Source organism: Peromyscus californicus, unplaced genomic scaffold, assembly GCF_007827085.1.
Source record: "Peromyscus californicus insignis strain IS unplaced genomic scaffold, ASM782708v3 Scaffold_16__1_contigs__length_79575227, whole genome shotgun sequence".
Taxonomy (NCBI): Eukaryota; Metazoa; Chordata; class Mammalia; order Rodentia; family Cricetidae; genus Peromyscus; species Peromyscus californicus.
Genome location: NW_026294458.1, coordinates 18,409,509 through 18,435,028, shown reverse-complemented (window position 1 = coordinate 18,435,028; position 25,520 = coordinate 18,409,509). Strand labels below are relative to the sequence as shown.

The 25,520-nt window shown below is 43.8% G+C and overlaps 1 protein-coding gene and 1 long non-coding RNA gene across 3 annotated transcripts in view; one reads left to right on the top strand and one right to left on the bottom strand.

The window, feature by feature from the left end:
- Atp13a5 (ATPase 13A5) overlaps positions 1-25,520 on the bottom strand; it is a 127,590-nt gene that overhangs the window by 79,197 nt on the left and 22,873 nt on the right. The window contains exons 3-9 of one of the 2 annotated variants that reach the window (XM_052740600.1): positions 25,168-25,314; positions 24,892-24,962; positions 24,703-24,783; positions 16,358-16,427; positions 11,110-11,244; positions 5,668-5,740; positions 4,626-4,754 (exon numbers count right to left, since the gene is read on the bottom strand). In XM_052740600.1, the coding sequence (XP_052596560.1) occupies positions 4,626-4,754; positions 5,668-5,740; positions 11,110-11,244; positions 16,358-16,427; positions 24,703-24,783; positions 24,892-24,962; positions 25,168-25,314 (706 nt within the window). The remainder of the gene's footprint in view (positions 1-4,625; positions 4,755-5,667; positions 5,741-11,109; positions 11,245-16,357; positions 16,428-24,702; positions 24,784-24,891; positions 24,963-25,167; positions 25,315-25,520) is intronic. The other variant, XM_052740601.1, reaches the window with a different exon arrangement.
- Positions 5,747-10,697, top strand: LOC128111987 (uncharacterized). The gene is made up of 3 exons (XR_008218811.1): positions 5,747-6,559; positions 6,889-7,896; positions 9,826-10,697. It is a non-coding gene; the product is annotated as an uncharacterized LOC128111987 (long non-coding RNA).

The window sequence follows — 25,520 nt, the reverse complement described above, 5'->3', positions numbered from 1 at the left end:
TTTTCTACGAAAAAGAATTTTTCCCCTTGCCATTGTAAAATAAACCCCAGACTTTTTTTTAGATTCCCAAAACCCACCAGAGTTCCAATGGCCTCCCGGGCTTATCCCCATACAGGCTCCAGCTGAGCAGGGCCCTTTCTGATCCCTCAGTCTACCTCTCAGCACCTCCTACTCTTGGCTGCCACAGTCTCTGTTCCCTTCTCAAGGAAGGTGACATTCTGTAAGACAGAATGTTGGAGGTACAAAGAAAGCAAGCTGAAAGTTCAAAAGAGCACATTTCACAGTAAAAAAAAAAATAAATGAGTAAAAAAAAAAATAAATGTGGATAACACTTCCTAGTTCCCAGATTTAAAACATGCTAGAACAAATTAAAAATTCCACCAATCCTTAGTTAAATGTTCTATTAGCAAAAGAACATGTCATCTTTCTAATTTAGAAATGGCATTGTATTGATTATATTTACATTTCCTTCTATGAGGGGGAGAACTTTGTCATAAAGAACTTTCTATACTCCTCATTTTACTCTATGGCATATAATAGGTTTTAAAAAGTGTGTTATCTGCTAAATGTATGTCCGAGTCAAATAAAAGCGATTACTTCGGTTTTTCTATTACTGTTCTTTCAAAGCTAGCTTCCTATCGAGGAGAATGTTTACAATGCAAGGCTTAAGAAACTATAACATTTTATTGCAGTCTTGAATATTCTTCAGCATATCCCCTGAGCTGAGCGCTGTCCTTACTCTATTTTCCTTAAAACAGTGATGTTGCCCCTCCACTGTGTGAATTTACCAATTGCATCCAAAATGACTCTATAGGAGAAACAGGACCTTTGGCAAGTCTCCAAATAATTGTACCACGCTGTTTTGTAAGTCAGCCCCTGTAATGCATAGATACTTACAGATTACTTTATGACAAGAAATATTAATCCAGAATACTGCTTTGCCTAATATGATAGTAGCAACTAGTTTTCTTTTATATACCCCCAATGAAATTGGAATCAGACAGGCACTGATCAAATGAAGTCACCACGAGATATTGTTACGGAAATGACACTCCAGGCAGATAAATTTACAGAGAATTAACACTCCCCGTGTATTATTAAGACTCTCATGCCTGGGCTTTTCTGGGAAGTCCAAGAAGAGATGAATTCACCTGCATAAGATTAGGGTGCAAGGAGGGTTATGTTTCAGAAGGAAGTCCTTTGATTGTGCACTCTCATTACAGAGTTGGCGCCAGGGACCTTGAGAACTCAGCGTCTGTCAAATAGAGAATCTCCCATGTCCCCACGGAGCTGGATGCGACTTCATGCTGACAATGCCCGAAATGCCACATTCTTGTTTATGGCATCACTGGGACCACTTGACAGAAAATCATCTGCCAGTGCAGTCAGCTTTCCTTTATCTAACTGATCCCAGTGCAGTGCCTGGCACATAAAGGCATTTCAGAAACTCAGATCAAGTAAACAGATAAACATCAAGACAAAGGGGGGGACAAGAAGAAAAGAAGAAAAAAGTGAGAGAAGGGAGAGGAATAGGTATGATCTACCCATCGCTTACAAGTTCATGGGGCAGAATATCAATTCAGAAAGACTGCAGAGGAAAAAATGCTGTGCGTCCATCTCAGATCACTGCATCTGTCCTAAACGGAGGCTTCAAATCAATCAGCTCTTTCATGAGTACAGGTAGACAGAAAATGCTGCCCTCTCTCACATAAGCATCCCCAAGAGAACCAGAAGGCACTGGCTAGAAGCATAGGCTCTGAGGAAGTAATGTGTTGGCTTAGGTGTTTTTCTTCGTGAAGCAGTTATTAGGAATGTGTGTCCTTTCCGACTTTCATGTTTTCCATTTGCTCCAGCAACCTTGCCGGCCCTGCTCACTGCTGTATCCCCAGTAGATTTTTTGCTAATAGATTGGTGAACTCAGGGAATGAACAGCCAAACAAGTGCACCCGGATCTCAGAGGCACTACTTTTATCCCATGTGAATATCGACAAATTATTTCTCCTCCTCTCTTGGACCCGTATTCACCCACCTAAAAGAACTGCAGAATAAATGGAACAGTGTGAAAAATGTTGGTGTAAAACAGCGTGTGCTAAAACTAAGAAAATGGTAACTATGAATGGATTCTCCCCCATCATATGCCCCTTTGTGTCTTGCCTCCTCCCCCTTGGGGGAAGCAAGGTCCTGAAGGAGACATTGCCTCAGGGAAAAGGTACAAGGGACAGGGAAGTTGGAAACTGGCCTCTGAGTCCTGAAAATCATGTGTAAGTTTGGTCATGGATTCTAGAGACTTCCAGAAAGTAAGAAAGCCCTTCGCTTCCCCATGCCATCCCTCTCCTGCATTTCCACCTAAATTAGCAGTCCTGAAAGAGCAGAAAGGGGATCCCAAGGGGACTTGTGCACCATGTGTTCCTAAGAAAAGGGACTGCACCTTAGGGGGCTATGAGAACACTCAATGAGGCTATCAGAACTGGGTGTCAGGCTTCAGCCTCCCAGACTTGGGGAGACTGCAACCACAAGAAGACCTGTATCACCCCACCCTGATGTCCTGGAGGACTTGAGTAGCCAGAATGGAGTCAAGAGGAACTGGTGCAAGGTCACTGACTTGCATCAAAATAAACACCAAGCCTCTTTAGGAAAGGAAGTCAAGCTTTTTGTAAAGCAGTGGCAGCTCAGGAGAAAATGCCACTGATGGGCGGGTGCTGTGGGAGGGAACCTGCATAGAGTAAAGGGTGACAAGGTCAAAATGGTGACAGTCGCTTCCCCACTTCAGACTCATCTTCTGCACTCAAGTGCCACTTTGTGTTTGGGAACAAGTGCCACCTCCAGTTCTGATTCCATCGCTAATCATTGAGTAGCCCTGGTCTTTGTTAACTCTGTTCCTTCATTTCTAAGTTGGCATTTTAATGGAGCCTAGCCTAACTTGTTTGATAGCATGATGAAGTGAGATATAAATGTTATTTATAAAACATGTTACTGTAGGATACTAGGAGTGTTTACGTACTTTTTTTTACATAAATATCTGTATCTGCAAAGGGTTATTTTGCAAGTGGAAAATAGATGCATCTGAGTTGTATTTGTGGACACATAACCTAGCACTGACCATATTTCAGCCGGGAATCTGACTCCAACATGATGGCTCTATCTGGATGCTTTCACAGTATGTGTGCCAGTGGGGTCCATTTCCCACACAAAAGGAAGTAGTGCATGCTGGGATTTATGTGCTTTCGAAGAAATTAACAAGACACATAGAGTTAGTTTCATATATATTTCTGTTTCACTGAGTCTGACTCTAAAATGGATCTTTTTTTTTTCAGCACTCAGAATATGCAGATATTGGTGCTGGTGACTCTAGTTTTGCCATAAGTGGGCATAGGAAAAGCCCATTGTCATTCAAGTTCATTTTAGATCAGTTTTAACTCTCCAAAACACTCTGGCTTTTCCTGGGACTCAGGGCAAATCCTGTAGATCATGAAAGGAGAAGGAACCGTTGTTTCTGTCTTTCCTGAGGTCCCCATGTCATGCTCTCTGTCACCCAGTGAGAGAAGCACTCAGAGGACAGGCACACTCAGGCTGCGGACACACAAGGGACAGAGGCCAGCCAACATGTTTCTTAGCTGGAGGTCTGCACTTTGGGTACCATGGCAACATTCATTCCCCCTATCACAAGGCAGGTTGATTTCAGCCAATTAAAGGAGATAGTTCATAAGCATAGCAAACTTATCTAGGTTTACTACAGTCTGTCTCCATTTAAATTAAGTAGAGTCATTTGTAAATATTGAGATCTGCTTATGTTGAACAATTAAGGAGCAGACAGTGGATTTCCGTTACACTGAGGTCATGTTCAAGGTTTGTGTGCACTCCTTCCCAGCTTTCTACCAGAGGGAAGCAGGCACGTTTAACCATCCATCAGCACAAAGGACAAACAGCTTTTAGCTTCGTGCTTCCAAATAGTCTCTCGTTAAAATGTGCTGCCCTGCATGACTTCCCAAACTAAAGGGCAATTGTATAAATAGCATCTTCCTAGTCATATAATTACAAGAAGACTTTAAAAACTGAAGGTGAACACTAGAGCCCTCTGAACCACTGTGTGAGAGCCACGGGGGCTGTGAATCTGAAGAACAGAGCAGCAGGCTGTTGCCTATGCTAAGGCTCACTGGAACTTTCCGGGGAGACCCAGATCTAAGGAGTTCCCACCTGTAGAGCTCATGGCTAGGCAGATCTCTCCTCCCTTTTGACTGGGACCCGACAATTTTTTAGGCTGTGCTTTGTTTTTATGCAGATAGAACTATTCTCAGATTTATGAAGAGACCACATTTCCACCTGCTCACGTGCCCAAACCTCCTTCCATTAACTCCTTCACACCACCATTCAGCAATAAACCCCAAGGGATAGTAAATGTTTCCTCTAGGTTTCTGTTCTGTGGCTTACTCCTATTGTTAACCAGCACTGCCTGCTTGCACAATCTGTGTCTTTGTTTGAACAAAAAGGCAGCATGGATCTCCCCTATCTCCTTCATGTCTCAGCACAGGGCTTGGTCCCAGCCAAATAGGGAGAGCTGATCTGATTTGCTAATGTTTGGGCTAGCTGTGGGGTAAGGAAGAAGATGCTGGGTGACAGCAGCCTACCTGTGAGCATTCCTTCATTCACCACACAACTGCCATCGATGAGAACAGCATCACAGGGCAATGAAATCTTCCCTGGAAGAATGAGAATATCCCCTGGAACCAGGAGACGGGACTCCAGCTCCTGCAGACCTAGGAGACAGCAAAACTTCCATGACTGTCTTGGCCTTTTCCTGGTTTCTCTGAAGAATTAAAATAACTAAGAACTCCCATCTGCTTATTTTCCAGTGGGGCAAGACCTACCCTATCTATTCACCTGCCCAGGGCCCCTTTCCACTCAACTGAAAATCACCAGGGAATTAGATTAGGAAATTGTTTCTTGGAGCTTAGAAATGGATGAAGAGTAACAAATTCCTCTTTAGAACCTGGTACCCAGCCAGGCTCCATGCAAAGTGTATTTTTCGGAACATCGGTCAAGAGGGAGGAGCCCCTGGCTGCTACTTGCTCTGTCTGGGCACTGGAATCCTGAGAGCATTTTGAGGCGACCTGAGACCTTCTGCTGCTCTTGTTGCAGTTCTTTTTCCTTACCCATAACCGTGGCTACCCAACTCCAAGCTAGCTCAGAGCAAATGCCAAGAGGGCAGGCAGTCAGCATCAAAAGGCACCATTCAAGCCTCCCTTCCAGATGACAGCTTGGAATGTATGAGGCAAGGTCTTTGGGATATAGCTGGTTGAAAAAGATAAAGGAGCCTTCAGTGTTCACATGAATATCCAACTATGTGAAGTATGGAGGGCAGAGGGAATTTGAAGCTGAAATCTATGAAGACGATGATGTGTAGGAGTAATCTGAGCAAACTTTGGAAGAGGGTGAGGCAAGCCAGGCCTGGGGCTCCAAGCTGGATAGGGCGGCCACTCTCGGGGTTCTGCAGATGTGGGGTAGGCATCTGCAGTCTTAGCCTCCTGCAACGTTATGAGTCAGATGCCTCACTCCTCTCCTCATACTCACAGTCCTGGGTTTAGTCAGAAAGAAGTTCCGTCTTTGATAATGAGGACGAAGGGTCTGCTGTACAACCATGGTGCAGAGTCCGTAGCCTGGGTCACTCACCTTTGCCTTTTACAGCGATGGTGACCTGGACTTTGTTGTGGTCCTCCACGAGGTTGTGCAGTTTAATGGATTGCTGCCAACAGAAAGTCAAGGCTTTACCAGCTGCTAGTCTGTATCCTGCCAACCGCCTGATCTAAATTCAGTAAAGGATAAACCTCCTGCCATAGCCAAATGACCTGGGCAAACAACCCAGCTTGCCCTTGATTTGCTCTTTTTGGTCTTTGAGACAGGCTGTTATGTAGTCCAGGCTGGTCTGGTACTCGCTAGGTAGACAAGAATGGCTTCAAACTCAAAATAATCTGTCTGCCTTTCTCAGCTTCCAAGTGCTGGGGTTGAAGATACGTTCACCACACTCAACTTCTGCTTTGGCTTTTGATACTTCAGCTCCGCTGCTCCCACCCATTCCCTCCTGACATGACTTTAGGAGCAATTCTCCCTGTTCATTTAACACAACTTAGAAAAAAGAAAATGATACACAACTACAGAATCCCGGATACAGGTAGAGGAACCAAGGTGGGGAAAGAAGCCCGAGCAGACCATGAGCTTGTCTGAGTTTGCCCTGTAAAGGACTGTCCACTGGGAAGAGCAGTCCCTGTCGAACTGCTTGCTCACACTGGGTGAGCTGACAGGCTGGAGTCATGCCTCGAGCTTTGGAATCCGGATGCTAGCACAAATAAGTCTGTGCGTCTGTCTGACTGCAGTTTGCTCATCCGAAAGGGGAGATAACATAAGCCTTTGGAAGAGGTATTTTAAGCTTCCAGGTAATTAATTCTTACAAAAACCCTTTGTGCAATAATAGCACCATGCTGAGAGCACCTGAGTGCTTGCAGCTACAAAGGAAGAAGCTGCTGGAAAAACCATAGCGGGACAGCACCTGGAAAGCCTCGCTGAGGTATCGTTTCTTGAGATATGTCTATCCAAGGTGGAGGGGATGGAAGAGAGTGTGGAGAGAGAAAGCAGCCATTCCTAAGATAACAGGGGGCCAGGAAGGCAGAGGCAAGAGGGGATTGGTCCACACACTTCCCATACTGACATGGTGTGTCGCATGAGGAAGGGGGCACCAGCAACTGGGGTAAGGGTGGGCTGCTGCAGAAGATCCTGCCGCTTCCCAATGGGTGTCAGAGAACCGGATGTCTCCAAGATGAAGCCAGGCTGGTTCCTGTTGTCGCTATTCAAATTCAACTTAAAATAAACCAAATGGAACGCTTCTTTCTTTTACAGGTTAAATTACCATGTTCCGTTAATGACTTTCAACGTTACAAATTTTTCCAGACTGATAGTCATCGTGCACAGCTGTGTGACTTTCCCCAGAGAGAACGTAAGGAATTCAACAGTAAGATTTATATGGGAGAAGGAATAGTATTTACTTCAGTTCCACATGAAAAACCTAACTTCCCTAATTTGGTCAACTGAGTGGACAAAATGTGACTACTATTAGGTGCATATACATCGCGGTAAAGTAACTACCCGAGTCTTGCATTTATACCTGGCATTACATAGGCAGCTGAGAGAGTCAGCCAAGGTTCTGTGTGAAGGACCCTGGATTTGGTCAAAATTCTGGAATTGGAGGTATGGCTTACCCTAGTAGCCAGCCACGTACAGTGTGTGCAAAATGCCACCTGAGAACCCAGTACCTTCTTTGGTAAACATCTGGTTTTAGCCTGAAGTTACCTTTCAGGGTTTAAAGTGGCATTCTGCTGGTGTATTTTACATGCCAGGGATTTGGGTTTAAAGTGGCATTCTGCTGGTGTATTTTACATGCCAGGGATTTATCCCAAGCCTGCAAGGCTTTCATTGAAGAAATTCATACAATATTATAAGGGACTCAAATGACTATGCATATAACCACTCACAGTATCAAGCCTCTACGACATATTAGCCATCGTGGAAGACCCTTTGGAAAAGCTAGATCTACACAAAAATAAACAAAAATTCTCTCCCTGACATGCATATAAACACAGGAGCAAAAGGCTGGTGTGGGAAACGCTGAAGTCACCGAGGGCGACAGTCACTCAGAGGTCCACTTGACGCCAAGCAGACCCTTAAGTGAGTCCTCGGCACGCTTAAAATAGCTTCCTCTCCCTTTCGGAGCTCTTTTCCCAGCTGAACTCCCTTCCCTTGCTTTCTGCTCGGCAAACTCATTGAGTGGATGCCATGATCACGTCAGCTGAAGAGGACGCTAATCAGCACATTTGGAAGTGGGGAAGTATGAGTTAATGGCGCTTGACGGTAATTCTCAACCCTCATTATGCTGGGAAGCTGGATCTGTTTAGCAGACTTAGCGTTGGGGGAGTCTGCTATGCTGGGTGGGGCTGGTCCCTAGAATGTTCAGCCCAGCTTGCTACTCGCGAGCTCTTTCTAATCTTTCACGTGAAGCTCTGTATAAATATGATCTCCCCCGACAAGGATGAGATCAGGGTCGGGGGTGGGGGTGGGGGTGGGGGGGAACGCAGTGCTCAGCTCCTGGCTCCACACCTGTGCTGGAGCACGGATAACTTCCATGATAGCTACCTGTTGCCCTTCCTCCCCCGTGAGACACGTAATTGCCAAGGTGGAGAGGGGGCCCTGCACTCATCCTTGTCCCCAGACTCTGTCACACAGTAGGCCCTCAGCAAAGGTGTGTTTCATAGACCTGGAGTGTTCTACATCTCCCAACATCACAGGGGTAGGCTAATGTAAGCATTCTCTTTGAGCGAATGGTACTCAGAAACCATAAGCATGGGTTTCTATGACAACCAGCCAGCCAGGAGACGGCAAGCTCTGTGATGTTCGCCATGGCTGCAAAGCTCATTGCCTGATTTTCATAGGGCCCCCTCTGGTTTCTACAGTCCCTCTTCAGTGGGACCAGGATCAGTTTCCACAGCTCATTTGCATACAGTTATTACTCCACATCTGCTGCTGGATATCTTTGTGTTTGCCGTGGCTGGATTTTCTCCAGAGATGTGGGAAGTGGTGCATTAACCCAGGTGCCTCGGGGCCCTGCTAGGCCACGACTGAAGGCAGAGCCAGGGGTGAGGGGATATAGTGATACTCTCAGTACTATGCTCGCACATGCACTGGTAGAGCCCAGCTATACTGTATGCAGATACACCTCAATGTAAACACAGTCTAGGGCTTGCACTCAGCTCTGGCTTACATTCTCCTAACTTCTTAGCAAGTGTTTCTTAGCCTCGGTAATGTAATCTTTCTTCAAGTGGCATGATTTGGGGTAGGGGCAATCAGGCAGCAAGATTATCCTTCTTAGCTTTAATTCAGAAACGAGGAACTCAGCAGAGTGACTTAGATGTTCCTTCCTTCACTCCTGCTAGCCTCTTTTCCTCCAAATCTTACCCTTACCTCAAAGTCCACAGGTCAGTTTTGAAAAAAACGTGCTCAATGCAATAATGTGCAGTACTTCCCTGGGAGTCAGGACACAGGGCCACTGTTTCTCACGTGGAGATGAGCAAGTTCCTCTCTGGTGGTGGGAAGCCACCTATTCTATTGCATGTGTCTCATTCTACAAATGTTGTGCCCAGCACATGGTTATGATGGAGATAGGGACCTATCATGAATCAGGAAATCATAAACAGGGTTAATGGTTGAGGGTCCATGACGGGAGCTGTGAAGGAAACAGGCTCACTTGGTGTGGCTTTACAAGACGTTTTACAAGTTAGGTCAGTTAAGTTTCGTGAACAAATACCAGCTGCTAATAAGGTCAGTGTTTGTCTTCTAATTCCCATTCTTCTGGAATCCTTTGCAGCACTGCCATTAAAGCTCATGTTCCCAGGTTGCTCACTGTTTGGGGCAAAGTAAATTAAGGATTCTGTTAAGGAGAAGACAGGAATTTTAACTTTTAATTTTTTTTAGGTTTATTTAATTTTATGTGTGTAGCTATTTTGCCCACATGTATGTATATGCACTACTTGTGACCTGGTACTCCTGGGGACTCGAAGAGGGCATCAGATTCCATGAACTGTAGTCATGGACGGTTGTAAGTCACGATGTGCATGCTGGGTCCTCTGCCAGAGTAGCCAGCACTCTTAACCACTAAGCCATCTGTCCAGTACTAAATGTTTAATTTTGATATGGGGTTTAAAATACAGAAATTTAAAAAAAACCCTAACTTTGGATATTGCTGTACAACAGTTTCATCCAGGATTAAAACTTTGTATCTTCCAGGGAAGCTCCTTAAGCAGGAAGGTAAACAACTCAAAACAGCTTCAGGAAGTTCCTGAAACTGAGCAAGCGACAAAAACGGAGATTGCCCCTCAGACAGAGGGAAACTGAGCTGCAAAAGACTCTGAGACCAGACCAACTGCCTGGAAGATGCAGAAACCAGACGAGCTGCTGGGAAGAGGTGTAGACCAGAGTCACTTGGAAAGGACACTGTCCAACCTGTTGAGATTCCTGCAGGCTGTGCAGTGAGCTCCAGGTTCCCAGCTTTGTGAGCTGTCACCCATGCTAGGGTGGGCCTTGATGATGCAGCTGCCTTTGAGTAATTGCTGATCCTGTAAGTAACCCGAACGAAACTTGGTTCATCACGTTGGACTTGGTGGTATCCATACTTGGATCTCTTGTGGGATCCCTATCTAGGATGAGTAGATGTATGTGTTGCATTCCCCCCCCTACCATCAGGAAGTTTTGTCACACAACAGATATGCAGAACAGGAAACCAGAAACCATGGAGGAAAAGAGAAATACTATGCCTCTGTGTAATCTTTAGTGTATGAAAAAGCCAAAATCAACTAGGAAAGATGGACTAAAAATGACTTTTCCATATATATTATGGAAATGAAAGGCCTTTGAATATAAAAGAAAAATGGAATGCTCAGGTGAATAAAGTACGACTCCTTTCACTAGCAATCAGTGAGTGTACATCAATTTAAAACACTAAGCACTCAGTGGATGAAAACTTCCACACAGCAATATCTATCACACAGTGCTGGTGAGGATCTGGAGAAATCAATGATCCTGTGTGTTGCTGATAAGAAGAATTATTTCATTTGGAGAAAATTACACTGCAACATCTATTAAAACTTAAATTATATCTATCCTTGGATCTAGCAGCCTGGCTTTTGGTTGCCATACTAAAAAGAAACACAAAGCAGTGTCTTGTGTCTTGGTTAATATGCAGTTTGAGTCACCAGCCCTCCCCCATCTTAGCAGTAAGAATGTCATCAATCCATGCAGCATTCTTCACACCAGCTCACACACAACCTCAGAGTCCTCAACATGTTCTGGTTAAGCCTCCAGTTGATGATCGAACTTTGCAAAGACTTTTGGATCTGCTTGGCACTCCTGATGCCCTGTCCCCCAACTGTCCCCATAGTAAGATTTGCTGTTGCTGCCTTCTGACTTCCGTTTGACAGAACTACTCCATGCTCTGGGTGGAAATTCTATAGACTTTGCTTGGTTAGCCAGAAGCTAATACAATTGGAATCCAACCATGATTTCAGTTCTTACCTGTCTCAAGTCATACACACTTAAGACAATAGAGATAACAGTCAAGATGATGATGGCCACAGAGTACTCTATGTAACCCTGAGACAGCCACAGAGTGAGGGTGAAGGCTTGGAACACGTAGAATGGATTTAAAACCTGCAGGTACAAAAACAGCACGAGTCATTTGTGTGGTAGCAATCAGAATTATATCATTACTTTATAGAACACCTTTCCAACTTAACAACATATGATGACCTCTGCTACTTAAGAATTCACTTAGAACTCAATTAACACAGGCAAGGCAACACCAAGCACATAGAATTTGATATGGTAGAAGTAAAGTTGCTCTAAGTACCCAGAGACATGCTCAAAAATTCCCCATTCTTATTTCCAAAAATATACTTCACCAGTAACAAAATCTAGCAACTTGCCTTTTATCCGTTATGTTGCTCAGCAGTCTCCAGGTTAAAACCCTCCATTTGGGGGGAAACTTCTTGAAACATAGGATACGAATGGAAAAGTGAAACAACAGGATATTTTAGGATATTTTACAAGGAAGTGAAACAACAGGGTGTTTCCGTAGTGGTGATGGTAGGGGTGGTGGTGTGGTGGTGGTGGTGTGGAAACACTCCATTTGACAGGAAAATGTCACTAAGAATAGATGTAAACAAGTAGGACAGCTTCAGGAAGTTCCTGAAACTGACTGGATTCACTAGACTCCTCCCTCCCCAAGAATTTATAAGCAGTGAAGACTGCTAAGAGTAAGCTGAGCCACTTAAAGGTCACTCTGACCAAACAGCCTGGAAGAAATAGAGATCAGCCAAACTGCTTGGAAGAAACACAGATCAGCCACAGTACCTGGAAAAAGGTTTAACCCCGCTGAGCCACTAGGAAAAGACAATTCCAACACACTGAGTTGCCTGCAAGTTCTTCAGTTCACTCCAGGTTTCTAGATTTTGTGAACTATCACCCATGCCAGGGCGGAGTTTTGTTGGTATAGCTCCCCTTGAATTATTTATGCACTCATAAGTAATCCCTCACCCATATTCCTGTGAGTAACCCTAATCAAACTAATGGGTTCACCAAATTGGATTTTGGTGTTGTAAATAGTTTGATCTGTTGTCAGTTCCCTAACTGAGTTGAGAAGACATTTGCTCGTGTCTGCCCAGGAAGAGTGTCACACAACCCCATAATGGAGGAAAAGCATAATTCAGTCTCATCTTAAAAATCATGGCTTTATCTTTCATGTTCTCTCATGCTGCAGACTTAGATTAATTGTGCTATGAAAATGGAAGATTCTTCTTTTGTCCAGGCTATTTTAACATAGCATATTCTTTCTGTCACAGGTCATAGGAAGATCCTTTTAGAGGCAGTAGAATCAGTGTCCTCCTCCCCTTGATCCCAGAAGGACCCTGAGCAGCAGTGGCTGAAGGGACTCTGGCCAGCTAAAGCACGTGAACATGACCCTGGCAGGCCTTGACCTTCTTCCCAACTCCCTCTGCCTGGCTAGAAAAACCAATTAGAATACATTCCTAAAGTCAGCCACCAAAGTCTATTCCCTTATTTGGCCGCTTCCTCCTCTTGAGGCTGACCACCAAGGTCCAGCTATCAGAGTATTGAAGTCCAGCAATCAAAATCCCCTTTGGCTCACCTAATAAACATGCCCAATTAAAATTAAACACCTCATTCTAACGCACAGTTTCTCCTTGTACCTTTATAAACCATCATTTATTTGCTTATGGACCACTGTCTGCCCTTCTCTATCCAGAGACAGTTCTTTGTCCCTTCAGGGCAAATATCCTTTTTCCCTCTCCCTTGCCCCCTTTCTCTTCTCTCTTGTCCTCTGTCTCTTGTCTTTGTCCCTTATCCCTGCCCTCTGTCCCTCGAGGGCAAATAAATCTCCCTTATGCTGAGAACTTGGCTTTGGGGGTCCTGAACCCATACTCTTCTTTTCAGTGGCTTTCCCAAGGATTTAGCAAACACCACGTTTGGACGGTGTCACCAGCTCCAAAGTTCATCAGCCACAGCAGGCACACGTGTCTCCATAACACCTTCAGATCGTTTATCCCCCCATATTTCCTGCTTTGGTCTTACTGGTTCCTATGAATGATTACAGCAGAGGGCTGAGATGAAGCTGAGTTGTAGAACTCATCTCTAGCATACCCAAGGCCCTGGATCAACCTTAGTACCCCTAAATATATAAATACAACGATTACAACAGAGAGAACAAGTCTTAGGAAGGAACTGAAGGAAGGTTCCACAACACAGAGAGGCAGCAAGAACGAGAGCGCCCACTAAGAGGAAGTGGATTCCCTTCCTGAGGAAGGGCCCTTTATCATCCTTATAAATCAGACGACATACTGGCTAAAAGCAGGGGTACTCTTTCCAGCTGCTACTGTCTGTAATTATCTCACACACTGAATAAAATTCCACTTTGCTCCTAACAATGAACTGGTAGCTACTTAATAAGTTAATAAAGTTACACATTAAGGGTTTCTCAAGCCTTGTGGATATTATTTATAAATTTAAAAAGCTTTTGTTTCTTATTATCCCCATCTCAATTGCTTTACTTACAAATTATAGCTCTTAGTTCACTTGGCATAAAATGTTCTAATTATAGATTATGTACTAATGATAACACGATACTGAATTTATAGAAATACAGTACAAAATTGCTCAAATATTTCTTCTAAAAAAACAGCAGCAACATAATTAATTTAATCCCCTTATTCAATATCCTTTCAAACTAAATGTGAAGTAATTTGCCCCATCTCCCTTTAATTTTACTAAGGGTTCTGGTTGATATGTGCTATGAAATACCAGACACCTTTGAAAAGGATCAAACTGATACTTTGGAGAATACTTAACAGTTTTCAAATGCGTTTTTGGAGTGGTTCATAAGGCAGCCTGCCTCTCCACAGCTGGGGAGGCTGTGGACATACGGGCTGGAAATAAACACATGAGAAAGCTATGCACCAGCTCCCTTTTGCTGGGAATTCAACACTACTCTAAAATCTAATGCTGAAATAATAATAGCCTGATGTTTGCTCCAGAAATAGAACAATGATAATAATATTTTATATTAGAGAGATAAGGCCATGCTCTGAAACAAAAATGACCATTTTCAAGGGTTAGAAAGAGACTAAAAATATGCTTGGCTGGCAGGATTGCTCAGTGGGTGAAGACATTTGACAGTGCAAGCCTGGGGCACCGGAGTTCAAGCCCTGGAATTCACATGAAGGTGAGAGGACAGAATGGACTAGAAGTTGTCCTCTGACTCCACACATACAAGCCTCGGTATCCCATGTGCCTATTCCCACTTCACACATCATGCATAAACACAGATACATATAGTCATATTCAAATAGATTTAAATTGTGGAGCATCGTGTGGAGCCACAGAGCAGCAGCCTGGATCAGAGATATAGATTGCACAAGGTAGGAGCTCGATGCTAGAGGAAGTCAGGACAGAAGCATCTCCCAGAAGAGATAGGTCACTGAAACCGGGTTTGTGGTGAGAAGTAGAGGTATCAGATGCTTCCTGCCCCAGCGTGGAGCTGAAAACAAAGCCAGCTGAGGGTGGGGTGGGATAGAACAGAGTCCATGGCACATCCATGACCTGCACCAAGCCCGACACAGACCAAAGTGCCTAAGTCACTAAGGGGCACACACTGTTGCCTCCAATACGGGCTTGGCTCTGACCCAATAAAACACTGGGGACCAGATGGAGGCAGGTACAAAGCCGTCAAGGAGGGACACACTGGGGACCAGATGGAGGCAGATACAAAGCCATCAAGGAAGGACAGCAAGCTCAGAGAGTGAAAGGGAGAAAGTTTCCCACTTAAGGTTGACTTACACGAAAGTACTAACAAAAATGTTGAAACATGTGATATTATTTTTTAAAAAAAACTAATAAAAAGTCACACTGAAGAAGATAGAAATAGTAAACTAATTTGTAAACGACCAAAATGATAAATTTCAAAATCGTGGGGTCGTGGACATAATCATGTGACTCTGTGGTTAGACTGAATGCTTATGGCCTCTCCAAAAGAGTTCCCTTGTTGAAGTGCTGACCCCCAGTGTGGTGGTATTTGGAAGTGGGGCTTTGAGAGATAATTTGGGTTACACAGGTACTGAGAGGCAGAGATCAGACCTCCTTCGTGAGAAGACATACGGAAAGGCTGATGGTCCACAGGTCAGCAAGAGCCCTCAGCGGGGTCTGAGTATACAGCCCCTTGAACCTGGATTTCTATCCAGTCCAGGTGATTGTGTTGTAGTACCCTGAGCAGATTATGATGCCACACTACTACAGAACAGAACAGAAACTTCAGACGAGCAAGGAAACAGGATATTATAAAACAGGAATCTGGCTGTCACTGAGAAGTGCATTTAAACTTTAAAAAAGGGGGTGTTGGGCCAGTGGGCTGGTTTAGCAGGTGAAGCTGCCAAACCTTATCACCTGGGTTTGACCCCTGAGACCAACTTGGTGGAAAGAGAGAACTGACCTCTGTAAGCTGTTCTCTGACCAACACACGTATATATGCACACACACATGACTATGTCCCCATCACATAGATAGACAGACAGACAGACAGACAGATGATAGATAGATAGATAGGTAGATAGATGATAGATAGATAGATAATTGATAGATAGATAGATAGATAGATAGATAGATGATAGATAGATAATTGATAGATAGATGATAGATAGATAGATAGATAGATAGATAGATAGATAGATAGATAGATAGATAGATAGGTAGATAGATAGATGATAGATAGATGATAGATAATTGATAGATGATACATAGATAGATAGATAGATAGATAGATAGATAGATAGATAGATAGATGATAGATAGATAATTGATAGATAGATGATAGATAGATAGATAGATAGATAGATAGATAGATAGATAATTGATAGATAGATGATAGATAGATAGATAGATAGATAGATAGATAGATAGATAGATAGATAGATAGCAATTGAAAAGGATCAGTCAGAAATCCTGATGTGTGTGTGTGTGTGTGTGTGTGTGTGTGTGTGTGTGTGTGTGTGCGTGTGTTTGCTGAGATTAAATAAAGCTGAAAAGAAGCCTTAATAAACAGAAAAAGTACAGGCTAGTGTCAGGGAGCAGCCTCATGAAACACAGCTAGCATCCCATTCCAAGGGATGCAAGTGTTATTTCCAATCCCTCTGAGGCCAAGAAACTTTTAAGAGGCAGATTCTCTCTTTTTCAAAAATGAAGAAAATGATCTAGTTACCTGTTTAACCAGCAGCTTCCATACAGGCTGGATCTCCACCTCGATAGCGTTGGGCCCACACACTAACCTTCTGTGGGAGATTGACCATCTGTTAGTGTCAGCCTGGAAGCCCAGTGACAAGTGAGCAAGCACAAGCTGACCACAGGCCCCCCACTTCTCTGTCCTTTATGCATCTTGTGCCTTGATAACCACTATAGCCTCAATCCTAAGCCATGAATATATTCTTAAGATGAGAGTTGGTACATGATGAACAAAGTTGTTTTTTCCTGCTTCAAACTGTCTTTAATACAACTCAGTTAGTCAAAATGAAATTAGAAAGACATTTAAAAAAAACAATTTGATTACATCCTAAGAGCAGCTAAAAAGACACAGGTCTGAAGATACTCTTCGATTTATCAGGCATTCAATTTGCCCCGAGACATCAATGATGGTGTCTGTCTTACCCTGGCATCTTCCAGAGGAGGTCCCTCATATGTGAACAAATTCAGTGAGCCAGAGAAAGAACAAATTCCCAGGAAGGTGCTCTATGATTGTCACTTGCAGGTGTCTGCTTCCCACACAAGGTGCAGGACACATGTCCACCAAAAAAAAAAGCCCTCATGTTGGGGTTGTGTTTTATAATTTTTAAAGTTTTTGCAAAAGATTCATTTGATCCTTACAGTGTTCTATAGAGTTCTAAAGGGTGAATCTTACCAATAATAAAAGTTGTTCACTGTGGGCCTTTAGCCCAAGGGTCACACAGCTAATATTAATTATACCTATGGAACTTTTAAGTATCATATTAACAAACATGGCATATGATCATTGTTTATAAAGAAAACTGAAGTTCGAGCAAATTAAGTAACTGTCTCAAGTTCTTAGAGCCAGCAAAGAAGGCTACTCCCAATCATGGCCTCCATGACATCACTTCACAATTCCACTTCTGCAAATATCAACAGGGAGAGCCTACATGAGGGGCCTTTGGTCTTGCTATCATGTAACTCAGAACTGACTGAGCTCAAGTTGACTTGACTTTCAAAGCATGTTACACCAACTTTAGTTATTTAGTGCCACAGACAGAGATGACTTACATTAAGGTCTTCTAACTGTAATGTAGGTGGATGCTGAGGCTCAGGGGATGAAGAGGCAGAGAGGAAGAGGAGCCACACTGCTGTGTAAATTCATGAACCCTAGATCTCATTCTGGAACCTCAAAAGACTTGAACTCAAGCCAGGTTGAGTCTGTGACAATAATCAGTTATTGGCCAATTGTCAGAACCTCTCAGGACCCAAGGCTTGGACCACCTACCTCTCCCCACCCCACTTCTCACCCCCCACATAGTATGCTCGCCCCAGTCTTCCCTTTGTAAATGCTACTCAACCTTTTAAAAGCCAAACCTGACAACCTAGCCAAGTGGCTCAGAACTGTGTGAGTGAGCACACCCAGCTCCACACTCAGCAAGCTTCTGCCCTTGTTATTCCTTCTTCCTAGATCAGTTTCCTCGCATCTTTGCATGGCTCACTGCCTTGTTCCATATAAGTCTCTAAAAAGTAATTCCTTCTTGAGGTCTTCCATAACAATCCTATTTAAAACAGTCCCTCCCCTGGGCCAGGGGGTATGGTGTCATGGTAGAGCATTTGCTTAGCATGTGCAAGTCCTGGGGTTTGCTCCTTAGCACTTGGGGGTGGGGAGAACCCTACCTAATTTTCCTTAATTTCCTTAACCTACCTTATGATTGTCTAATCATAGACCTTATTTGTATGTATGTGTGTTCATGTGTACATGTGTGGGCTGGTGCATGTCCACGTCCACTTGTGTATGGGGAAGCCATAGGAAAGCTTTTATTGTCCTTCCTCAGAGGCTGTCCACCTGTTTTTTCAGACAAGGTCTCTCATGAAACACACCATGTGGGCTAAGCTGACTGGCTAGTAAACCTCAGTTCACGTCTCTAACACCTCCCAACACTGGGATCACAAATAAGCACCACCATGTTTACTCCCTTCACATAGATTCCAGAAATCACACACCAGTCCTCACGCCTCTGAGGCAAGCACTTTACCAACTGAGATACCTCCACAGCCCATACCTTATTTTTCCAATGTGTTTAACTGGCTGTTTCCGCCATTATAACGTAACCTTTTGCAGGACGCTAGTAAATCCCACAGAGCTAAAAATAGAGCCTAACGTATACAACGCAGTCAAGAATCATCTATTTAAATTAATGAATAGCCAAATTGGAGGTGGGAGGAAAACCTTGGTTCCCTCATCTGAAAAAAATGAACTTGATAAACTATGCCTAATAAAACTGTGATCAATATCTTAGTAGGATAAATATGCAAAGCAGTTGTCACAAGTGTGCCTAGGACATGGCAAATCCCTAATTAATGGCAGCTGTCTTTGAAGTGTGACTGTCTGATACAGTTAAATACTTTTTTTTTCTCTCCTTCAGCAACACTTTTTTAAAGTAACATCACTTACCTCATTAAATTAAAACTTATATTTACATGTTTTCCTCCTCAAATAGCTTCCACTGTTTTTAAAGGCAGAAGGAGAGCTTTTCAGATCTGTTTTTTTTTTCTAGGATCTGGGGCTAGACGTACCGTATGTTCTCAAAAATGTTGGAGTTAATGAAAATCATGGGGACCCATGTCTAGAGTACTTTCTCCCTGGACAAAGTTCAAAACCCCAATGCACAACTAAAGATATACTGAGGCTACAGAAACCCAATTGAGAACACAGCTGAGGGTCCGACACCCTTGGTCTCCCTGTCTGGTGAACTCGTTCCTGAAATTGCCATTGAGGGAAGCTTCGGTCCTGGAGAAAGGAAGGATGGGATGGTGAGGATCAAGCCTTGCCTGTGATTGACGCTTTGGGGCTCATTTGGGTCGTGATTAAATACCAGCCAGCCTATTCTTCACCGCTTTGCCAGGTCTACTGTCCTTTGCCAAGAGAAATTCTAGGATGTTTAGAGACTGTGTACCCATATCAGTCTCAGAGCTAGCCACAGAGAATTCTCAGGAATGTTGACCAATGGTGGAGCAACCAGAAGAAAGATTAGACTTGACGCCAAGTCACACAGGGAAAGGTCAAAGTTCTGTTCCACCACTAAAGATCTGATGAGGTGGCAGAGAAGAGAGGTTGAGACCATTCTGTGTGGCCTCACCAAACAGTGTAGGCCACACACAGCTAAGTCGGTTTCCCTAACATGCATCCGTCACTGTCCATTAGGGAAGAGGCTGCTGTGATGACAGAGAGCCCCTTCTCAGAGGATGGGTCTTGACCAAGTCCACAGCTGAGAACTCTGGAAGGGAATTTCATGCTCTCTGTGGTTTATGCTTCTGGGTTCACAAGGGATTTCCTCCAGTTCTGACATAATCAGATCTTGTGGAATGTATAATTCTGAAATGCCAAGTGTGAATGGTTAGGATTATTTTCCTTTGAGGGATAATCCATTCCCCCTTTCAATTAGCTTGTTTTTTTTCCTTTACTGATTCAAATGAATACATCAATATATCTCTCAAAAAGAATTGCTAGAGAGCTTGTGTGAGGCCCCGGAGCCCTGGAGGCTGGAGTCGGGGTCCTTATCAAGGAAGTAGGAATGAGCTACAGTCACTGGTACACTTCTGAAACTTCACAGCAGCACTCAGCTTTGCCCACTCTTTCCACTTGGCGTCTCTGGCAGGAGAGATCCCTACGGTTTTCCAAAGAGTCAAGGCCAAGCAGAAGATTCCACCGTGACTCATTTCTATAGGAAAGGAAAAGTCTGCTGGCCAGTTACTCACTCCCTTGAAACTCCCGCTTTACAAAGGGAGGGGGGGGGTCTAAGATGCACAGGCTATGATACCCTGAGCCTGGGATTTGGATATAATTCTATAGTACAGTAAATGGGTTGGTCCTAGAAATTCCCTGTTACAAAACACTATGGGTATGATTTGAGAGATTGTTTCCTGCAAGAAATTTCCCTGCTTATTAATGAAACAGTGATATAAAGAAACTACATGTCTCTAAATGACGTGTAATAACAGTTGTTTAGTTTTTCATCCTGGTCCTCATCTGTCATCTATCTATTTCTTTCATTTCCTAATGAAATGTGCTTCAGTTTCTAAATTACAAGCTTCCATATAGTCAAGGAAAGCCAGTTCATACAGGATTTTGGCCCTCGATATGAGCTAGTGAGGTGTTCCCAGGAGTCTCTGCTGATGGGGCATGCCTGAGCATCCCATATATGAACAGCATTCCATGTACAAAGGCCCAGATGGGAAAGAACCAGAAAGGGTATAAGGTATCGTGGTGAAGTTACATCAAAATCTAGGCATCATCTCCATCATTTCACCTGTAAGGCTCAGGACCTACACTCATTGCCGTCTCCACAGGGTTTTGCTCTAAGATGAGCACTGGATTTATTTGGTTTTATACTTCCAACAGACCCACACTCTCAAAACTGTGGGTCTGAAAATTCCAACTTATTAAAAAGAGACCATTGATCTCAATTTACTGATTTTTATCAACTTGTATTTTAAATGAAATGTAAGTAGTATTTTAAGATAACCTACTAACTCCTAGTTGAATGTTAGGAATTGAGATTATGTTTTTAGCTTCTAGAGAAATTAAGGTCTCTCTCCCATCCTCCAACAAGCCATTACTTGCTCCTTTCTAGAAAGAGGAGGAGGAGGAGGAGGCTGAGTGTGTGTGATTGAACCATTCTTTCAGAGTGCAACTTTCAAAGGCATAAGTGTAACTGTAATTTCTCTTTCAAGTTTCACTCCCATCAAGACCTGAAGTGTACTACAGCAAAGTCACATGGTAGTTCCAACTTCTCTTTCCTCCCCTCCTCCATTGGCTTTCCATCTTTCTTTCCTGTTCGTTACCCATCTTTTCATGAAATGGCTTCTGCTAGGTGAAGCTTCCATTGGTGTCAAATATAACTCTTTAGCTGCTCATCCCTCACATTCCTTTTTGGGGTCCCTAGCAAGCATGCCTGCTTTTCCTTAGAAGGGTAGGACAAATTAATTGAGTTTTGCCCTGAAGAACCACAGGATCAACTGGGAGAGGCTCCTCCCAACTTCTTTGGTGATGCCACACTCATGACACGAACTGGCTGTGGAATAAATATTCCCACGTAGAGACTGGCAAACTCTGGCTGTCAATGTTCTTATCTCTTCCTGAGTCACCTGTGAGGTGACTGTCTGGAGTTTACTGCCAGGCAGTTGCTTTTCTGTTTTCCAGAGCCTAAACAAAGAGTCAGGAGCCGGATGGGTGAAGGTGAAGGAGTACCTTAACCCTGTCCTAGGAAGAAAGACTAGCGCAGATCAGGTAGATGTGGTGTTTTCATAGGACCCCATTCTTGTGAAATGAATCACTCAGCTGTCAGTGAACCTGTCCAGGACGGCTATGGTGATGCAAAGCTGAGTCCCGCTCATGAGAAGTAGGGATTGGAGCAATCCAGTTCCTAAGTCCATTTACTTGTACATTTTTGATGCCTTCTGGCGCTTTTTCTCCCGGGTAAAATCAACTCCCCTGGTGGTCTGATAAGCTTTTGCTGCTGAAAAGTGAGAATTATGAACATCCTTCATCCGCTCTTTGCCAGGCTGCTAGGAACCCCACAGAGAAGTGTGCATTCAGATGCCGTAACGTGTCATCCTGTCAGATTTCTGCCTGCCCTCCTTGCTGCTTCTCTTGCAGTGAGCTCTTGTTTTTCAATGCAAGCGAGCTCAGATTCAGTTACTGAATTTGCATGCCGTCCAATCAATCAGTCACTTTTAATTTCTCTGGAAAGGCCCCCCAGCTTACTCTAAGGAATGCAGGGGAAATGTGCCCCATCCACCGACTCTCTTTGTCCTTCACTCTGGCATGCCCACAAGATAAAATATGCCTCTGCTTATGAGATTATTTCTCGATTCTTCATGTTTGGGATACCATACTCTGTCTTGCTTATTAGATTGTCAAGTTCTTTACTGTGTGGACCACATTTAAATTTAATTATGTATGATGTTTATTAAAGCTTGGCATTTGATAAATAAGGACAAATGTGAGCTAGCTACCCCACTGGGGAATCTTTCTTGTGGAAATGGTTTCTTGTGCAGAATGTCTCGACATCTATCATTAAGATCTCTAAAATGTTCTAGATCAATCCTCTAAACATTTCGCGCTAAGTATTACTAACTAAGTTTCATTTTAATGACTTTGAAAAGTTTCGTATCTCAGCATATTAAACATTCATCTGAAATCTTACATAATGATACCATTTCTAAGACATTTTGCAGTATTGTCTGGTGTCGTTGCCTGCTTCGTTTCTCGTGGTATTTCCACAAAGGAAAAACTGAAACCAGTGCTTCATGATTCTTAGACTTTGTATAAGGGTTCTGGTAAAGGCTCCTGCTGCCTAGCCTGCTGACCTGAGCTTGATCCCTGCGGCTCACATGGTAGGACAGAGAACTCCCTCCTGCAAAGTGTCTTCCGAACACATGCTTTGTAGTGCTTATGCTACCACATGCATGCACACAAAATAAATGAATATTTAAAATGTAATGAAGAGGCAGTGTGAGGCACTTGCTAGAATTCCAGAGTTCTTTGTCTCGTATGTACTCTCTCACTCCCACAGAACTCTGAGAGCTGTGGGAGTAGAGCCCAGAAGCAGTCATTCAAACAATACGTCTCTTCTTAGTTTGACAGTTGATGTTTCTGGTGGATCACAGTGATGCCTGGCAAATAATGTCCCTAAAAGTGTCTGAGAAACTAAAGGGATTGTTAAGATTATCAGAAGGGCTCAGCTGTTTCCTTTGGGGCTCGCCAGGATCGGCCATTTCAAACAGGAGCTGAGGGAAGCAGGGACTTTCCCCTCTGGCTAGTACATTAAGTGAACATCTCCTCCTCATCTCCGGCAGCCTACAGACACTAGCCTCATGATCACCCCCACCCCACGCCCATCAACAACTATGTCTTTCTCTTTAGATCACTGGTCCCTTGCAAAGTACCTGGCATGTCAGAGACACACAGATAATAAATCAGTGAATACCATCATTTATTTGTTTCTTCTGCAAAACACCTGTTGAGCTCCTCTAGCTGGCCCAAGCCTGACAACCATGGCTCTGGCAGGCCTTGCCCTTCCCCCATTCCCTCTGCCTTGCTGAACTGTTAGATTACATTCCCAAAGCTAGCCACCAAGGTCTATTCCCTTATTTGGCCACTTCATCCTCTGAGGCTGACCACCAAGGTCCAGCTATTAAAGTATTGAAGTCCAGCAATCAAAAGCCCCCTTTTGGCTTCCCTAATTAACATGCCCAGTTGAAATTAAACACCTCATCCTAACATGAGGTTTCCCCCTTTCCCTTTATAAAGAGCCATTTTCCTATGTGCCATGTGTTTCTCCTCTCTCTCCAGAGGTTGTCCTCTGTCCCTCTGGGGCAAATCTTTGTGCTGAGAACTTGATCTTGGGGTGTCTTGTGCCAACAACTTTGAGGTCCTTTCAGTAAGGAAGGGACCCACACACGCCAGGGCGCTCCCTCTCCAACCCTGGATTAGGCACAAACTATTACCTAAATAAATGTATGTTTTCACAGAGAGTCTCTATTAAGTGGGGAAGAAAAATGAAAGTGACTGCTTTCTAACTCAGGCAGAAAACAGCAGTAAATGGCCTTGCAGGTGTGGTTTTTTAAGAGGAGGAAGGAAAAGGGGATGCCTGGGTTAGAATGGCCTAGGATGCGGTGGTATGTTTTGATTGGGCATATCAATTATGTGAACCAGTGGGGGCGTTTGATTTCTGGACTTCAATACTTTGATAACTGGACCTTTGTGATCAGCCTTAGGAATGAGTCTGGCATAAGAAAGTGTCCAAATAAGGGAATAGAGCGTGGTGGCTAGCTTTAGGGATGCAATCTGTGGTTTACAAGGGAGAGGGAAGGGAGAAGGGCAAGGCCTGCCGGCTCTATGTTTGCCATGGCCAGGCCTGCTGGAGCCCTTCATGCCTATCATGAGCCCAGGGCTATTCTAGGTACCACATACACAACACTGAATAACACAGCCAAGTCAACAATGGTAAAATGGTTATCTCCACAGCTGCTTGTTCACAGTAAAGTGCAATCTGAACAGTGTCTTTCCAGTTCTCCATCAATTTGGGAGGATTAAGAAGCCAAGGTTTATGAAATGACTCAAGATTATTAAAAAGCCTATTCTACAAGCCTGATAGAAAGGGCTGCATTTTACTTGATCTATTTTGCTCTTTTGGTGTCTTTTGAAATAAGTTTGCCTAAGGAGAGAATTTACAGTGTCTTTCTGATGCCAGCAAATGGCACCAAAGCGTTGTGCCAGCAGCACGCCAATGAGGGTCACGTCAGCAGAGTTCCCCTCAGCAAGCATTACGAACCTACCTGACCTCTTGCTCTTCACTGGTCAGACCCAGTCCAAATGTATGGTGGATGTCGAAGCAGGAGTTACTGTCTTCCAGCAACCTAGAACATCATTGGGATAGGAACCACACATCAGTTTACAGTACCAGTGTAGTAGCCAGTGTTCTTCAGCTGTGTCCCGAGGTAGTGGCGAGAAAAGGCCGTACTTACCCAACTTTCTGAAACCGCTTCTCCAAGAAATCCCACACGTACCTGATTTTCTGCACTTGGATGCATAGTAGCTGCAACCACAGTGGGAAGGAGCAGGTGTCATTCACAGAGGAAAGCTCGTCAAATGGGACTTGGTCAAGCATTCCCATGGGGGTCTCACACCTAGCTATCAGTCCAGCCGAAGCGTGTTATAGTCAGAGCTCTAACCAACACACACACACACTCTATTTTGTCTCCACAAACGTACCATAACATCCCACACGTAAGATCTCTTACTTTTAATTCTGGCTTCATTACAGCTTGGTTTATGACCGAGTGGCGGTCCGCCACCAGAGGTTCCGCTGGGTTCTTGCTTATAGGAAACTTTAGTGTGGATAAGTGGAGGCAGAAGACTTTTTTCCTGATGTATCTTCGAAATTCATCCTTGAAAAGTCAGTAAACAGAGAGGAACAATCTCAGATCTCAGTCAGAATGCAAATTCTTAGGTCCTCTCTAGACTTGACAGGAAGTGGAGTCAATAGTCTGTTCCAATGAGCCTTCCAGAGGCTTCCGATAGACACAGAAGTTTGAGAAATACTGGACATGGGAAAAAAAGCTTTGTAGGAAAGCATTATGTCTAGAAATTTTCC